This window comes from Pan paniscus, chromosome 9 (genome assembly GCF_029289425.2).
Source record: "Pan paniscus chromosome 9, NHGRI_mPanPan1-v2.0_pri, whole genome shotgun sequence".
Taxonomy (NCBI): Eukaryota; Metazoa; Chordata; class Mammalia; order Primates; family Hominidae; genus Pan; species Pan paniscus.
The window spans coordinates 79817674-79836015 of record NC_073258.2 but is presented as its reverse complement, the minus strand read 5'-3'; the positions used below and the strand labels follow the sequence as shown (position 1 = coordinate 79836015).

Below are 18342 nucleotides of genomic sequence, written 5' to 3'. Positions count from 1 at the left end.
TGTCAGTTTCCTCATTTACAAAACTGGGAGTAATAACAGTACCTTCTTTACAGAGCTGTTATAAGGATTAAATAATCAAAGTACTTAGAAAGTATCCGGCAAGTAGTAAATACTCAGTAAATGTTAACTAATGTATGCGATGATGATGGTGATGTATAATTTTATCATCACCAGTTCGTGTAGTATATATCTGTTTGTATATCCATTTTCTTTACTAGACTATGAGCATCTCAAAGTCAAGGACCATATTTGTTTTATTTCTGAATCTCTATGTATTCAACCTACGGTAGTCCATATTCTTTCTTTATTGCCATTACTATTATATGTACATTTTATAGATGAATGACTAGAGGCTCATAGAGGTGAATGTAGCCAGTAGGAGACAGAATTAAGGTCTAGGTCTGTGAGATCCCCGAGCTCTGCTCTTGTATCTTTGCCAGCTGTCCTCCCAACCACTGACTACTTGTCAAGGATGAGGCTTATCCCCATCTTTTAATCTATCAAGTCCCTGCATACAACAAGGGGCTGTTTAATATTCCTGGCTGATTAACACTAGGGCCTTCTCCTTATGGCACACCTTCAACCCAGGGCAGAGAGGTATGGATTTGGGTAGCAGCCCCTGCCTGGTTTGCTCTGAGATGCTAGTCTAATGCAGAAAGGAGCTTTCATCTTTGAATACATGGTGAGCCCATGTGTCTGGTTTTATTCTGAGTGGCAGGGCTACGGCCATTCTCATCAGTTTCTGAACTACAAGTTCAGCTACAGGCACCCTCCTGCGACTAGAGCTCCTAGGAGCCAGCAGGTTGTCCAGAGTGGGATTCAGTGTAATAAAATAGTATCACACTTCTGTTAGATATGTTCTGCTCTTTTTCTCTCAAGGTTTTTTGCTTTGGAACCCCTGTTGTAAATGCTGAAGAGTGATCACCATGGTGACGATTCAGGGCTTTGCGATTTATTCATTCAACATGACTTTATTGTAATTGTGGAATTAATAGTTACCATTTTTCAGAATTCCTATATTCCAAGCATGGTGCTAAGTACTCACATACATTATCTCTTTTAATTCTCATAACAATCCTATAAGGTGGGCGTTATTTCCATTTAGTGATAAGAAAACTAAAGCTCCAGAGAAAGTAAGTGACTTGATGACAGTCACACAGCTTCTAAGTGGCAGAGCCAAAACTTGAACTCAGGGCTCTCTGACACCAAAGTCGAGTCTCTTTCTCTTACATACGGCTCTGCCCAGCATTGTAAAGGAGCCTCACTATGATCTTGGTTCAGGGAGGTGCAGCCAGGAGGTTTCGGTGTTCAGGATTTCTGTGCATCTAAAATGAAAACTGCCTAACGTGTTGGAGGACACTAGTAACTGCAAATATATTTAAGAACTTGTGGGAAGCAAAGAAACTTCCTGGAAAACCAGGCTTGCAAAACTCAGGTAAGCAAGTGACCTTTACTGGCAGTGGTGTGCACAAATAGCAGTAAAATGACTCACAGTTGGGCTTGATTCACAGATATACTTGGTAGCTATATCTGTAAGAAGAGGGTATAAATTGGAATTTCCATCACAGCTTTGCAAGTGTACCAATGTGTACTCCCAGGTAGCGTGAGAGAAGCAACTGCTTGTGCAGGCAAAAAGCCCAACTACCTGAGTTGTTGTTCTTTCCCCGACATTCTGTAAATATTTACTGAGGGCCTACCATGCATCAGGCACAGCTCTGTGCGGACACTGGGGATATGGAAAGAAATGACACATGGGTCTTTCCCTCAGGGCTTAGTAGGAGTTGATGGTACCCATGGCTCTTCATCCTCCAGAAAGTGGTGAAGTAGGAAAGTGTGCCCTTTCACACACACACTGACCAAGGACCGAAGAGAAGTGAGTTGTTGCAGGTCACCCAGCCAGTAAATAGAAACTATAAGAGAGTTCTCTCTTAGGCCATATTTATCTTGTTCACTGTTTTATTCCCAATACCTAGTGTACAATACTTGGCACAGAATAGGCATTCAATAAATGCTGAATGGGTGAACTGATTCTGAGATTCCCTCCAAAGACGAGGGTGCATATTTGTCGGGGGATAAAAGAAGTCTCCTCTGTAGCCTCTCACCTCTGTCTTCCCTCCTGGCCATAGGAGCAAAAAAAAAAAAAAAAAAAAAAGAGCCCATTCAGACCAGAGGAAACATTTGCTCTTTGGGAAGTTTATGTTTCTTTCTGGGGTTTGTGAGTGAGGTTTCCATTGCTGAGCTCCCAAATACAGAGCTTTTCCTTTGGGAACCCAGGAAACATCAAGGTCCCCTTTCTTAACATTCTCAAGCTAGAAAGGGTGAGGGAAGGGAAATAAAGGGCCTAGCTCAAGCCTCTGCAACTCTGGCTCCAGGCAAATAAGTGAAGGCCTGCATAGACCCATGGTCTAGCAGGCCCAGAGTGGTCTACTATGATTTTCTGCACACGAATTGCCCCACATGAACCTCACTTGCTTGCACTGAGAGCTCAGGCCATTCACATGGCTATTCATTCAATAAACTTAATTGAGCATCTGCTCAGTTCTAGGCTCTGTGATCACCCTGCACAGAGAAGAGAAGATAGGGACTTTCACACCTCCCAGAGGAGGCAACATGTGGACATCAGTATGCATGCTCTTGGGGAGGAAATGAAAATGAGAGGTCTGGGTTGCCTGCTGTCAGCATTCAAGAGGAAAAGGACAGATCAAGGAAGTCTTTCTGGACAGGGAGGCAGTTGAGCTGAGAGCTCAAAAGATAGAAAGGATTTGGCCCAGAACATTCCTTGTCCCCATAGAAAACATTCCTTGTCCCCATAGGAGAATTTCCTCTTAGAAGTTAGTTTTTAGACCTGGACCAGTGATCTTACTTAAAATTTCATCATTGCAGGACTTTTGACAGTTCTCCTGAACATTTATCAAGCCAGAGCCTGGTGTCCCCATTAGTCACAAAGCAAATGTCTGTAGGCTTGCCTGCCTCAGACATCAGATGCTACTGTCTTCACTGAGGACCTTTTTCCTGCATTTAGCCATGGACAGACATTCCAGGAGGTGTTTAAGTTTTATGCAAAGGCACCATGGTTTGGTAGACTGAATTTGGCTTTTGTGTTTATGAGAACTGACTAGTTTTGTAAGCCTCAGCGTCCTCATCTGTAAAATGGGAATACAAATACTGCCCCCTAAGGGTTGTTGTGAGCATTAGAAAAGTTAAGGGTTTGAAAGCACACATTACAGATGCTCCAATACATAGCAGAAACTATATCAATTAAGTAAAATGCCATGAGGTTGACTCCTAGGACCAGAGCAAGAGCAAGGACTGGGTCACACTTCTCTGCTGGCCTCTTGATAACCATTGGACAGTAGTGGTTCAGCCACTGCCTCCCACTGCTCTGGTGAACTACTGCCAGCAGCCTGAAAGGCCAAGGCTGGGAAGAACATTCAGTCAGCCCAAGAGGCTGCTTCTGCTGCTGGCTTCTGTCCCAGGCTCTGTCTGTCTCCACTGAAGTGCCACCTGAGGACAGCTGGACAAAACAAATGACCCTGCACATTCTCACCTTCTTTCTCGTCCAATACTCCCTGTTCTCTGAGTGGGACACCACTCTGCCTGGACAAGTTGTATTCGCCTGCCACGTTCTCTCCCTTCCCAGCAAGGAACATCCTTGCTAGTTCCCTTCTGGTCCAGCTCTACAGAACTGCATATCTTCAGGGAGTACCATTCACATTCTGTCACCTTCCTGGGGACCCTCCTTGTGGGAGTTGAGGTTTTGGCCATTCAGATGTTCTCAGTACATCTCCTGGCCTCGGAGGAAAAATGTGGCTGGAGTGGAGGATGCATGATGGAGCTGATGGGAGAAGAGGCTGGAAGACAGCCGTGGATCGGATTCCGGAGGGTTTTGTATTAATAAGCCAGGTGTGGGCTTTATGCCGAAAGTAGCAGCTTGTAATAAGGAAGTGATCCACTTAGAAGGGTTTCTGTTTCTTTCTCCCTTCCACCCCTAACTCCCCTTTCCCAAATTCCCCACCAGATTTGCTTTATACCTCTTTGGCATAAAAGGTTGATTTACTCAAAAAGCAGAGTGATGCATCTTACACTAAAAAAATCCATAACACTAATGGTGCTTCATACTTGACTGTGCTTGATGATTTCCAAAAAGCCTTCTCCCTATCCAAGGAAGAGCACAGCCTTTGGAATATTGCTGTTCTTTCTGATTCTTAGTCTCCTCTATAAAATACAGAATTCTCATGAGGAACAAAGGAAGCAGAATACTTCAGAAATATTTATTTCCTACCAATTGCCTCATTTGATCTCACAGTAGCCCTGTGATCCCCCAAATAAACTATTTCTCCTATTTTACAGATGAGAAAACTGAGGCTTAAAGAGGTTAAATGACTTGTCCATGCCCATGTGGTTAATAAGTGGTAGAATCTAGGTTAGAATCTAATTTCTTGGCGTCTTCACCACCCCCATAATATCATCCGCTTTGAAAGACTAGGCTTTCTGTGAGCATAGCTTAGATGGATGGTGAAGATTTACCTCCACAACTTGCCTTATTTGTGGTATCACCAGAAATTGTATTTGTTTTCTTTCTTTGCCAATAACACCTACTTAGCCACAAACCCTTGGGCACTTTACTTACCTGCTCCAAGTCTACGTTTTTCATCTATAAATTGGTGATGATACCTGTTGTTCTGAATAATTAAAGGGAATAAATAAAGTATCTCAATGTTCTCATCTGTAAACTGGGGATAAAAGCAGTCCCTACTCTGCGGTGGTTGTGAGAATTAGCTGAATTTACACTTGTAGAAGGCTCAGAACGGGACTCTGGCACATTCGATGTGCTCAGTAAATGTTGAGTGGTTTTTAACCACCGGACCCCAGCATGGCTCACTTTATTCAAAAGTCATCTTTCTCCTTATGTGGCCACCCTATCTAAAATTTCACCACTGCCCTTACATACACAGGCCACAGTCCCCTTCCTGGCTGTATGTGCTCTTAGATTTATCACCATCCCAGTAAACTCTATGTTTTCCTTTTTTTTTTTTTTTTTTTTTTTGAGACAGAGTTTTGCTCTGTCGCCCAGGCTGTAGTGCAGTGGCGCAATCTCAGCTCACTGCAAGCTCCGCCTCCCAGGTTCACGCCATTCTCCTGCCTCAGCCTCCTGAGCAGCTGGGACTACAGGTGCCCGCCACCACGCCTGGCTAATTTTTTGTATTTTTAGTAGAGACAGGGTTTCACCATGTTAGCCAGGATGGTCTCGATCTCCTGACCTTGTGATCCGCCCACCTCGGCCTCCCAAAGTGCTGGGATTGCAGGCTTGAGCCACCGCGACCGGCCACGTTTTACTTTTAAAAACTTGGTTTGTTTCGTTTACTGTGTACCATCATATATAATCAGTGGTTCTAGAATTTTAGCATACATCAGAGTCACTTGGAGGGTTTGTAAAATCAGTTTCCTGGGCCCTATCAGGGTTCATGATTCAGTCAGCCTGGGGCAGGGCTTATTTTCATCTCTAACAAATTCCCAGATGATGCTGAAGCTGCTGGTCCCTGGCCACACTTTAAAAACCACGTCCTAAAAGCATGAAACAATGTGAAGTTGCTGAGATGGGTAACTAGTCTTTTTTATGTTGTTTATTGTTTCACTCCCCTGCTAGAATTTAAGCTCAGTGGGGACGGGAATTTTTGTCTGTTTAGTTGGTTAAGGTATCCCTAGCACCTAGAATGGTAGGTGCTCAATAAACATCTGTCGTGTAATTACTGATTGACTGCATCAATATGTATAATCTGCCGGCTCCCTCTTCTGTGGTCTTGCTCAGACCTCCGTGGCTGCTTTTCCAGCCGAGGGGCAGCACCAAGCTCACCGCCGCTGACCGCCATGTTTGTGCCCTAGATCACCCGGGCGGCCTGCAGAACCACGCGCGGCTCCGGACGCCGCCGCCGCCGCTCTCGCACGCCCACACCCCCAACCAGCACCACGCGGCCTCCATTAACTCCCTGAACCGGGGCAACTTCACGCCGAGGAGCAACCCCAGCCCGGCCCCCACGGACCACTCGCTCTCCGGAGAGCCCCCTGCCGGCGGCGCCCAGGAGCCTGCCCACGCCCAGGACAACTGGCTGCTCAACAGCAACATCCCCCTGGAGACCAGGTGCGCTGCCGGTAGGGCGGGTGAGGCTGAGGAGGGTGGACAGCCGGGGCCCGGACCAAGGTCTTTGGCTGGCGGGGCCATTCATTGTCCCCAGATAACGCCGGCCGGAGGAGCTGGGGTTGGGTGCACGATTTAGGGATGCGGTTCTCTGACTGCCAGCATGGGCTTTGGAACCCGAGAGACCCAAGGTCCAGTGCTAGCCTGCTGATTACCAAAGGTGTGACCTTGGCCAAGTTGCTAGACACCCCCCGCACCAACCCCTTGCCTCTCTTCCCTTATCTACACAATGGCCATGATGTTTGCGGGACGGAACTGTTAAAGGAGATGAGAGCTAACGTGTGAACGAGGCTTTCACAGATGTGTGACCAACAGCAGGCTCTCAGTCTGGTTTGGCTCGGGCCCTCATCTTTGCCTTTCCCTACATGATTCTACCACCCAATGCCTAGTGTCAGACCTGCCTGGCCTGGCGTCGGCACTCAGCTATGTCAGTCTCCCCACCTCTCCTCCTTCCCTGCTGTGCTACCACCTTTATGCCCAAAGCCCTAATAACCCCTAGCATGTATACATCAGCTTTGGGTTACAAGGGCTTTCCTGTGTGTGACATTATGTAATCCTCATACCTCTATGAAGTGGGTATTAGGATGATAATCCCCATTTGGGAATTTGGAAGCTGAGAATCGGAGCGGGTCCATCACTAGCTCACTTCACACAGGCGACTGAGGCACAGCTGAAACTTGAACTCAGGTTGCCTGACTCCCTGTCCAGTGCTGCTTCACCTACGCCCCAGCTACCTTCTCTTCGTCTCTGCTGGCCGGGATCCCTCTGCCCTGTTCCTTCTTCCAGCTTTGTTGGGCAATGATTTGTCAGCTCAGGGACATCAGTCTCCTTGAGTTCTGTAGCTGTTCTCCTTCCCTCTGCCTACACACTGTTTTTCCAAAATGGAGTTTGTTTATGATTTTAAAAACCATACAAGCTCACCAGAGAAAATGCAGAAAATTATGAAGACAAAAATTAAGATTTACCCATAATCCTACCACTCTGAGATAAGCGCTGTTGACTTTGGGAGCATAGCCTTTCCCTTTCTCTAAACTGTAGATGAAGTGTCCTAGGCTGGCAAAACTGGAACCACTTTATCTTCTACCCTACTTCCTAAAGTAGTGGGACACGTAGATTTTATCTCCCCAAACTCCTGTTCTTTATTTGTGAAGAGAACAAAGGTCATCCCACAGTTAAGGAAGTAAAATTAACCTGCATGTGAAAAGTGTAGACATGTGACTGCCTAGCACACAGCTGTGGTAATGGCACATCGAGCTTGTGGAGGCCAGTAAGAGAAAATGAACATTGTTTGTACCACTTTACTCCTGTAGAATTGTTTTTCCGAAAGCAAAATTCTTAGAGATGCAGCCCAAGCAGCTTCCCCGCTCCCGCCTCCAGTCTCTTAATTTATATTATTTCTGTTGGCATCCTTCAAAATCGTGTGTGATTTTTCCCTGTGTGCCTCCTTTGCGCTCATCAGTAACAGAGTAGGATAATTGTGTGTCAGCCTGCCCAGGGTAGCTTAATCAGATCTCCATTATTTCCAATGTGCTCATTGAAAGACCGAACATGACTGGAAGAAGCCAGCCACTAATCGATGGTTCTGATGCTCTGCATGGACCATAGTCACCACTCCCTCTGCTTGGATGTTCATCTTTCCCACTTAGGATCAAGTTAGAACTTCCTATTCTGAGTCTCCAGGTTTTTCAAGGAAAGGAAGATAGAGGATGAGCAGCAAGGCGGTTTTCCTAATGGTTAGTGTGAGTTGTAAAGGTGGTCCCAGCTCACGTCTCCTGTCTTTCTGTGCTCACCTGCCTTTCTGATGTTCTATCTTCCCACATCCATTGCTCAAACACATGCAGCTTTTTCTTTTTATTTATACTTTATTACTCAAATAAGAAATGTTCATTGTAAAACAGCTAGACAATGAAATAAGCAAGAAGAAAAGAAAATCATTTTTATTTGTCACCAAAAGTAACCATTGTTAACATGTAGGTATATACTCACATAACACCATTTTATATACATCTATATACATATATAACATTATTTGTGATATATATCATATATATTTAATATTCAGTGTATGTATATGCATGTATGTGCATGTACATGTATTTCCCCCAATGTGAGGCCCTTTCATGCCTTTTCACAGAGTCTTGCAGAGCTCTGCCAGAGTCGCTCACCTTCTCACTTCGTGGTCTATCCAGTCCTACTTATTCTTGAAGCCCCGGTTGAAATGTTTGAGGAAGTCTTCCTCTGTGAACCCAGAGTCCTGTCCCTCCAAGGATGACCTAAAGCCAGAAAAGGTGCTTAATTCAGTGAATACACAATCAGAATTCTAGATCTTGATGCTGACCTTAACTGGTTGAAGGCACAAAACTAACAAGGCACAGTTTAGGAGGGATCAGCATCAAGTCTGGCAGACTGAATCACAAGCTGACCAGCTTGGCAAGGTGGACAGAATATGGCCTTCAAAGTCAGAGGGACCTTCATACCTGCCTTGGCTTTAACGCTTACTAGCTGGCCAAGTTCCCTAACATCCCTGAACCTTGATTTCCTCATCTATAAATTGGGATAAGAATTCGTGCCTCTCAAAGAGGTTGGGAGGAAGTAAATGTGATATATAAGAAGCACACAGCACAGTGCCTAGCATTTAGAAACCACACTCTAAAAGCTATTTCCCATTTTTTTCATATACGTCTTCTCTCCATATCCACCCTGTGGATAAAAATGTCATTCAAAAAGAGTTTCTTGAGCTCCTACTCGCCCCAAAGGAGTTGAGGGGAAATAGTAGGTTCTACCTCTTCTCTACTTCAGAGAAGTAAGTTTGGCCTTATGTTCTGAGGGTACAAGTGATGGCCCATTCACCATAGTGAGTTTGAAGCACCAGTTTTAGGATCAGACATACCCTATCCTCAGAAACCCCACCCTAGTGCTCACTAGCTATGGACCAAGACCTTCAATTTCATCTCTAAAATGGAGAAAATAAAAGTCACTTTCTGCTGTGATTATCTATTGCTGCACAACAAACAAATGACTCCAAAATTTAGTGGCTTTGGAAACATCCAGTTGATTACACTTCACAGTGTGAGTCAAGAGTTTAGGAAGAGCTCAGCTAGGCTATTCATCCACTCCACATCGCGTTGACAGGGGTCCACTGGTAGTATTCAGCTGGCAACTGGACTCATTTGAAGGATCCAAGATGACTTCACTAACATAATTGACATCTTGTTGGGGGATGGCTGGAAAGCTGGTCTTGGCAGTACCCTTCTGTCTCAGTCCATTTAGTGTTGCTATAAAGGAATGCCTGAGGGTGGGTAATTTATAAAGAAAAAGGATTTATTTGGCTTACAGTTCTGCAGACTTTACAAGAAATATGACACGAGCATCTGCTTCTGGTGAGAGCCTCAGGCTGCTTCCACTCATGGCAGAAAGTAAAGGGGAGCCAGTATGTGCAGAGATCACATGGCAACAGAGAGAGGGGTGGGGAGGTGCCAGGCTCTTTTTAACAACCAGCTCTGGAAGGAACTAGTAAAAATGAGAACTTGATCTCCTCCCAAGGAGGGCTTTAATCTACTCATGCAGGATCCACCCTCGTGACCGAAACACCTCCCATTAGGCCCCACCTCTAACATTGGGTATCAAATTTTCTTTCTTTTTTCTTTTTTTTCCCCCCTTTTTGAGACAGAGTGCAGTGGTATGATCCTGACACGCTGCAGCCTCAACCTCCCAGACTCAAGCAGTCCTTCCACCTTAGCCTCCCAAGTAGCTGGGACTACAGCCACCCCCATGCCCAGCTGATTTTGTTTATTTTTGTAGAGATCAGGATGGTCTTGAACTCCTGGGCACAAGCAATCCTCCTGCCTCGGCCTCCCAAAGTGCTGGTTCTACAGGTGTGAGTTACCGTGCCCAACTGGGTATCAAATTTTAACATGAGCTTTGGGGGGACAAACATCCAAACTATAGCATCCTCTCCCTCTAAGGGCCTCTCCAAATAGGCTTCCTAGCAGGGTAATTGTGCTTCATACTCAGTGGCTTGCGGCTCCAAGGCACTGAGACAGGAGCTATTGATGCTTTTAAGGCTTGGCCTGAAAATGCTATAGTGTCACTTCCTCCATATTCTGTTAGTCAAAGCAGTCATAAGCTGGCCAGCTTCAAGAGGAGGAGAAACAGACCCCACTTCTCAGTGGAAAAAGTGTCCAAGAATTTGTGGCCATCTTTAATCCACCACACCACCTCATAAGGCTGTTGTAACAAACATATTAAGATAATGTCTGAAAATGTCTTAGCATATAGTAAATGCTCAACTACTTATTATGTAGTGTTTTATTATTCAATAAATATTCACTGAGTGTCTACTATGTGTCTACCAGGTAAGACATTTCAGAGAACAGACTCCTATAATAGAATAAGTGCTTTGATAGAGAAAAGTACAGGAAATAATGCTACTTTTTAATTGCCCTGAGATCCCCAGCACACAACACAGGGCTTCCCACAACATGGTAGCTGTTGGATAATTATTAACACAGGTGAAATAAATGAATGAATACGTATACTTAACTGAGACTTGAGTGGGGAGAAAGGAAGGCTTCCTGGAAGACCTGGTACAGCATGACTGAGAAGAGCAAGCAGGAGTCTCCCAGGCAGAGGAGGGGCAGAAAGGAGGGCCTGAGAGGGCACAGTCTGAGCAGAGGCCTAGCGGCCCAACAGAGCAGGTTGGGCCAGTCCCCACCAGAATGGGAGCCTAAACAGCTTTTGCCAGTCCCCACCAGAATGGGAGCCTCTTGATATCAGAGAAATAGTCACAGGCCCTTCACTGATTGTCAAACTCAGTCTGTATTGAGAGTCTAGAATTAATGGCTGAATAAATACTATAACAGCTGGTAGAATGACCAAGAGGGATTTAGATTTCATGCTGGCAGAAAAAGAAAGGCTAGCAGGAGGATGAAGAAGAGAGAGGGCTTTGGTAAATGTGCTCCTTTCTCTGCACCTGCCATACTTCTGGCAGTCTCCAAGGTTAACTGAGTCCCCCATTGAGGAGCCTGGGCCTACCTGTGCTCCCTTTGAGCTGGGGTAAGATGTTGCTTTAAGCTTCTATAGGTGCATCCGTGATCCATTCTGGAGGGAGCCATATGTTTAGGGTCCCCCAAACCCTGATCCACTTCTTTTGCACTCTGCAGCATCAGACACTTAATTGATTTCCCAGGGACTGTCTGGTTAATAACCCATCAGGTTCCTGTTGGGTGAGGGGAAGTCAGAGCAGAAGGCTGCCAGACCTTGGCTCCAGCTCATCTCATCTCAAGCCTGGTAGGGAAGCCTGGGGTCCATTTTGTGGTCACACTGAATTTGGGGAAAAACCCTGCCCACCCTCAGGGATGGGTGCCACCCTGGTGGTCTCCAGACCAGCCCTAGTGTGGTTCCCAGAATGGCACACACAGTGCCTTCTGGCAGGCCAGGTCAGCCCCAGAGCATTGCAGAGAATTGGGATATACAGTCTTCCTTGTAATTTGGTGATTCAGTCACAGACATGCAGAAGACACAGCCAACTGTTATTAAGAAGCTCACCGTCTTTTGAGGGAGACAGACCTGTAAATGAATGAGGACAGGTACCATGACTGATGTTGTGACAGAGGGAGTCCTCTGAGCAGAGAGGAGAGCGTGGTTCCCTCTGCTTGGGAGCAGCAGTAGAGAGAGCCCTTACTGGGAACGGCCAGGTGCTGTTCTAAGTTCTTGGCACATGTTAACTTCATTCTTCACAGCTATTCCATAAGGTGGGTGTTGGGAGTCCCCAAGCCCCCACCCCCAGGTTTGATGATTTACTAGTGGGACTCACAAGACTCAACACGTAGTTGAGTATAGGTGTTATACTCACAGCCCTGGTATATCACAGTGAAAGGCAGAAAAGCAGAATCAGCAAAGGGAAAAGAAGCCTGGGGTAGACTCTGGGGCAAACCAGGCACAAGGTTCTGGGGTCCTCTCTCAGTGGAGTCACACAGGACGCACTTCATTCCCCCAGCAACAGGTTGTGACAACGTGTGAAATGTTGCCAATCAGGGAGGCTCATTAAAGCCTGAGCTCCAGGGTTTTTACTGGGGGTGCTCATGTCGGCACCCCCTGCCTGGCAAGTACCTGGGTTCCAGACTCCCCAAAGGAAAGCAGTTATTCATCATAATTGTTGAGGCACAGTGAGCCAGCCACTCTCGTCAGTTAATGGTGGCAACTCCCCTGAAACCTGAGTTCCCAGATGCCAGCCCAGGGCCACTGTTATAAGAAGGCATTGCAAAGGATAGCAGTCAGGGCTGCTGTCTTCACTCTCCTGCGCATGTAGGTAGTCATATTCTCATCCCCATATTAGAGATGAAGAATCTGAAGCACAGACAAGTTAAGTAACTTGCCTCAGGTCCCACAGCCAGTAAGTGGCAGAACCAGGGTCCATCCCCAGGCTGGCTGGCTCCAGGGCCCACACACCTAACCACTATGCAGTGCCGTCTTCCTGATTGTTCAAAATAGCTTCTCCAGGCATAAATTGGTAGGAGTTTGCAGGGGAGAAAGGAATTTTTAGCTGAGAGATAGGCACAGAGCCAGGAGAGAGCTTGGCATTTTGGAGAGATGGCAAGTAGTTGGCTCAAGCGGGAGTACAGGGAGTCTCTTGAGGATGAGATTAAATGGAGATCAGCAATGGAGGATCTTGGGCTACATGAAAAGGAGGTTGTACTTTTCCCTGTGGGCCTGGAGGCTGGGGTGGTAGACATGAGGGTGAATAGCTAGCAAGAGCTTTTAAATCAGAAGGTGCCATTATGGGATTGGCCTTTTAGAAGGATGACCATGGCTTGGAAGACCTGGTGCCTGGTTCATTTTTTTTTCCATTCATTTGTTCAGCTGCCAGCCCCATCACTAACTCTGTGTGGTCTTGGCTGAGTCACTAACCCCCTGCACACCTTGAGTTCTCAGCTACAGAATATGGGGTGTGATCCCTGCCTGTCCTGCCCCAGTAGGTAGTTGTGAGAATCAGAGGCAACTGTGGCTGTCCCGTGGCTTTGTGGGTGGAAACACGGCCCAGGACAGCGGGCTCACTGTGAGAGGGTGAACCGTTGATCAGGGCGGTCCTGAGGAACTACTGGCCTTTGCAGCTTCCTGGCTACTTCCTTCCCAAAAGCCCTTTGCTCTGCCCTTGAGAGGTGAGCTCAGCCTGCCTTAAGTCAGACACATGGGACTGGGAGCCCCTCCTACAGGCAGTTCAGGGGCTAGTCCAAGGCCTCCCCACATGCTTAGAGGGAACCAGTCTATCCCTTCTTTAAGAACAGCCCGCCACTTAGCTGAAGGTTCCTGTCCAAGTACTCAGGAACCTCTTTCCTGAGAGGCAGCTCAGGGCTGTGAGGTCAGAGAGATCTGGTTTAAATCCCATCTTCACCTAATGTTTCCTGTATGCTGGGCACTTAACCTTTCTGGGCCTTAGTTTCCATATCTGTAAAATGAGGTAATAGCACCCACCAGTGTGAGGGTCAAATGAATCAGGTGCCCACACTTGAGCTCTCAGCAGCAGTGAGCAGGAGACCCTGCATGACTGTGACCCAAGGTGGGCTCCGCAGCTTAGGGTCCCCATCAAGAAAGGTGGGCATTTGTTTCTCAGAAGAACTAGACACCTAGAGTTTTGGGGAGTGGGTGGATAGGAGATTTGAGGGGAGGTTCCTTTAACTGGAAGTCAGGGTGCCTGGGTTTTAGTTTCAGCTCTGCCACTGACTTGCTATGGTATGGGTATGAGGGCAGGGCACATGTCTCTCTGGGCCTCAGTTTCCTCATCAATCAAATGACACCAAGTAATTTGACCCAGAACTAAGTTTAAAAGTACAGAACAAGACTATTTCGTTTTTTCTTTTTTTTTTTTTTTGGAAACGGAGTCTCACTCTGTCGCCCAGGCTGGAATGCAGTGGCATAATCGCCGGCTCACTGCAACCTCTGCCTCCCAGGTCCAAGCGATTCTCCTGCCTCAGCCTCCTGAGTAGCTGGGGTTACAGGCACCCGCCACCATGCCTAGCTAATTTTTTTGTAAGAGACAGGGTTTCACCGTGTTAGCCAGGATGGTCTCGATCTCCTGATCTCATGATCCACCTGCCTTGGCCTCCCAAAGTGCTGGGATTACAGGCGTGAGCCACCACGCCCAGCAGAACAAGACTATTTCAAGGCAGTAGTAGCATTCTGAATAGCCAGAATTTTCTTCCTCTTTTTTTTTTTTAAGGCCGAGTCTCGTTGGACCGGACTGGAGTGCAGAGGCTTATGGCAGCCTCAGCCTCCCCGGGTTCAGGTGATCCTCCCACCTCAGCCTCCCCAGTAGCTGGTACTACAGGCACATGGCACCATGCCTGGCTAGTTTTTGAATTTTTTTCTAGAGATGGGATTTTGCCATGTTGCCCAGGCTGGTGTCAAACTCCTGCACTCAAGCCATCCACCTGCCTCAGCCTCCCAAAGTGCTGGGATTACAAGTGTGAGCCACTGCACCTGGCCAATAGCCAACATTTTCAGCAAGTGCTCATGTCTCTCCAAATTCCAGAGAGATCTAAATAATTAATATGCACATGAGCATGAGTGTGGAAGCTCTTTCAGGAGACTGGGGCACCCTCTTACTCTAGAAATCCTTTACTCTGTTGCATCACCTCTTCCCCTCTCCTAACAGAGCTGTACTTTTAGAAGATAATTGTCCAGTCTCTCTTTTTTAAAAAATAACTGTTTCTTTTTAAATTGTAAAAGTTAAAATAAGAATCACTGTTTTTCCAGTCACTTGAAAATCCTTAACTGCTAACATTTTGATCTTTATCCTTTATGTCTTTTTCTCTGAATGTGTTTTTTTGTTTATTTCTGATGGTTTTAAGGTATAAATTTGACTCTGTATCTTAAAATGGGATCTGAGCCTTCTGACTCAAGCCAGACTCCCAGGTCTTCTAGGGAGCATGCCATGCAGCCAGCCTCAGGTCCCGGGGGGCAGCAGGAGTTCTTCCTTGGACCTGCTCATGCTGTACAGAGAGTGGACAGTTCCCTCCTGAAATGCAGGGATGGAGGAAACAATCAGAATGCCGTCTGCTGCCATCTTCAATGAAGCACTGACTATGTGCCTGCTGTATGTCGGGCATGCTTCCCTTTGTGTATCCTGAATTCAGCAGTATTCAGCACATATTTATTGAGTGCCTGCTACCATGTACCACATATTCCTCTAGGCTCTGGGCACATAGCAGTGAACAAGACAGATAAGACTTCTGCCTTGTGGAACTTAAAATGCATTAGGAAAAAGCACAATAATCAGATAAGCATATATATATTGGATATGTGTGTGTGTGTTTATCACTTCCTAATCACTTCCTGGCCCCTTGCTCCGGTATTGCTTTGTTTTTCATCAGAAAGAGAGAGAGAGAAAGAGAGAGAGGAGTGTGTGTGTGTGTGTGTGTGTGTGTGTGTGTGTGTGTGTGTGTGTGTGTGTTTATGTGAAGTCCTGTCATGAAAAATCAGTACAAGGGGCCAGGGAGTGATTGGGAAGAGTGGGCTGGGAGCTATTTTAGTTAGGGTAAGAAGCTAATAGTTGAGGAGGGGAGGAAGGAGGTTATATTCCATGAAGATATTTTCAGGAGGGTTCTGATTCATAAAGATAGTTGAGGGAGGCAGAGGAAAGCCAAGGTTTAGCTTGTTTAAGAAACAGCAAGGAGACCAGTGTACCTGTAGCATAGAAAATGAGGCTTGAGAAGTACTACAGGCCAGATCTTACAGGAGCTTGTGGGCCCTGGTAAGGACTATGGTTTATTCTAAAATGCTTATGAAGCCATTGGAGGGTTGAGAGCAGAGAAGTGATATGATTCAAATTACACTTTGGGTTTTGTAAAATGAACAATTATCCCCTTCTGTGGATGCTTAGAGAGATTGGGTCACCTGCCCAGGGCCAGTGAATGATGATTATGGGACCTGAACCTAGATCTGTCTGGCTTCAGGGCCTGTATGCCTCCCATTGGGCCACCAGGCCTCCCATCAGCAGGGTTATCTGCCTGGTGATGGAAATAGAGCCACTCTGAGGGATGTCCACACCTCTGAAGCTCCTCCCAGGCACTGGGGAAGACTTTAGGGGCTTGCACACCAGCAGAACAGACTGCCACCCAGGCCGCTGGCCCAGACAGTGCTTCACGACTCACCAAAAGAGGAGGTCCCCACCACCACTGCATACTCAGCACTCTACCTGCAAATAGTGTTGCCATATGCTTCCACTGTCCCAAGGGATGTTAACGAAAGGGGATTTCCAGATAGTACTTACAGCCCCTCCTCGTTTGGGTCTTTGAGGCTGACCAGGGGCAGTAGCCACAAAGCTGTGCAGAGAGAGACAGGGTTATAAAGTGGAGAGAGCCTGAGTTCTGGGGTCAGATAACCCCAGGCTCCAGCTTGGCTCTCCACTTGTTTATGATACGGCCTTAGAAAAGTTGCTTCTACAAGCTTTGCTTTGCCAGTCTACAAAATAGAGATGACGGTACTGACTTTGTAGGGTTATTGTGAGGAATAAAATTTAAATTAGATAGTTGCAGAGCTTCTGGAACAATAAATAATATGCGGTAGATATAGGGTAGGTAGTAACTATTATACTTAGCATTAGTACTCCTATAATATTTGTATAGCCCTTAATACTTCTTCCACCATTATCTCAGCCGATCCATATAACAACCTTGTGAGCTCAGTACTGTAATCCCTTTTTACATGAAGAACGTAAGATAAAGAAAGGTTAAGGGTTATACCCAAAGTTGCACAGGAAGAGAGTGGCATAAAAGGGTCTTGAATTTGGGAATACTGGCTCTAAGACCTGGTCAAAGTCAGAAAGAAGGTCCTTGGCAGGGCTGGGTCCAAAGTTGGCTTTCTGCAGTCAGTTCCTTTCTTGGGTGCATGCAACAGGCTGAAGCCACCACTGGATTGTTACAAATGATTCACCACAGAGTCTGAAAGTGAGGTGATAGCTGTCCTGAAAAGATCAGGAGACAGGCTCCAGCCTACTTGAGTGTGAATCATGTCACTCAGCAGACCTGGTTGAGACCAAAAAGGGCAAGTATGTCTGTCTTCATTCTGGGTTAGAAATAGGTAAAGTCACAAAATGCTATGCACTTGGGGAACAAAGAGCATCCTCTTTTGTCTTCGGTGGAGCTCCATCCTTGCTAACCAGTCATCACCCAGGTCCCTGCACCGCTAAAGGACGATGATCCTCTGACCATGGTCAGCATTAACCTGGGGGCCTGGGAGAAATACAGATCCTCAGGCCCCACCCGACCTGCTGACAGAATCTCTAGGGATGGGCCTCAGCAATGCTCAGCTCTCCAGAAAGTTGGAGAACCATGGCTTTAGAAGACAATGGCCAAAAATGCTAACTTTTTTTTTTCTTTGGACTAGCCAAATGAGTGTCTCTAGCCACTGTTTAAGCTGATGTAAGCAGCCTCAATTAGAGAGAGAGAGCACAGGCTTTGGAACCTGAGCTCTAATTCCTGCTTTGAACTTTGCTAGCTGGTGACCTTGGCAAGACCCATTACCTCTCCACATCTCAGTTTCCTCACCTGTAGAATGAGGATTACATTGCCTTCCTCACATAGCCATTTTGAAGATTTGAGAGGCTGGATGTAGCATACCTAGCTCAGTCCCGGACACATGTCAGTCCTCTTCAGTGAGAACTGTGATTTGATGCACACAACTGCCAAACCTTGTTTTTGTATAGACAGTATTCTCTCTGGATGCTCTGTGCCAGGTGGACCCCTTGCACATGTGGCTTGCACACTGACCCATTGCCTGGAAACCGTGTCCCGCTGGTCTTACGCACACAGCTGCACCAAACAGCCACTTTGTGTGTTTCTCTACTATCCCCCTTCATCAATGCATGACTCATTGCTTCATTCGTGTCTCCATGTGTGCATAGAAACCTAGGCAAGCAGCCATTCCTAGGGACATTGCAGGACAACCTCATTGAGATGGACATTCTCGGCACCTCCCGCCATGATGGGGCTTACAGTGACGGGTAGGTGACATCCCCATTCTCCTCTCTGTGTGTGCTCTCCTTGTGGCTCCTGCACTTGCATGCAGACCCTGAGACCTTTCCCTGGGATCTTCTGGGGGAGGTGATCCATGTGGCATGCTCATCACCAAGTCCATGTTCAACTTGG

General features: G+C 46.6%; 1 protein-coding gene across 4 annotated transcripts in view; it reads left to right on the top strand.

Annotated features, from left to right (window-relative positions):
* The window catches only part of TENM4 (teneurin transmembrane protein 4), a 3002963-nt gene that overhangs the window by 2752837 nt on the left and 231784 nt on the right, over positions 1-18342 (top strand). For all 4 annotated transcript variants that reach the window (XM_063608694.1, XM_063608696.1, XM_063608693.1 and 1 more), the window contains 2 exons: positions 5884-6139; positions 18099-18197. In XM_063608694.1, coding sequence (XP_063464764.1) covers positions 5884-6139; positions 18099-18197 — 355 coding nt within the window. The remainder of the gene's footprint in view (positions 1-5883; positions 6140-18098; positions 18198-18342) is intronic.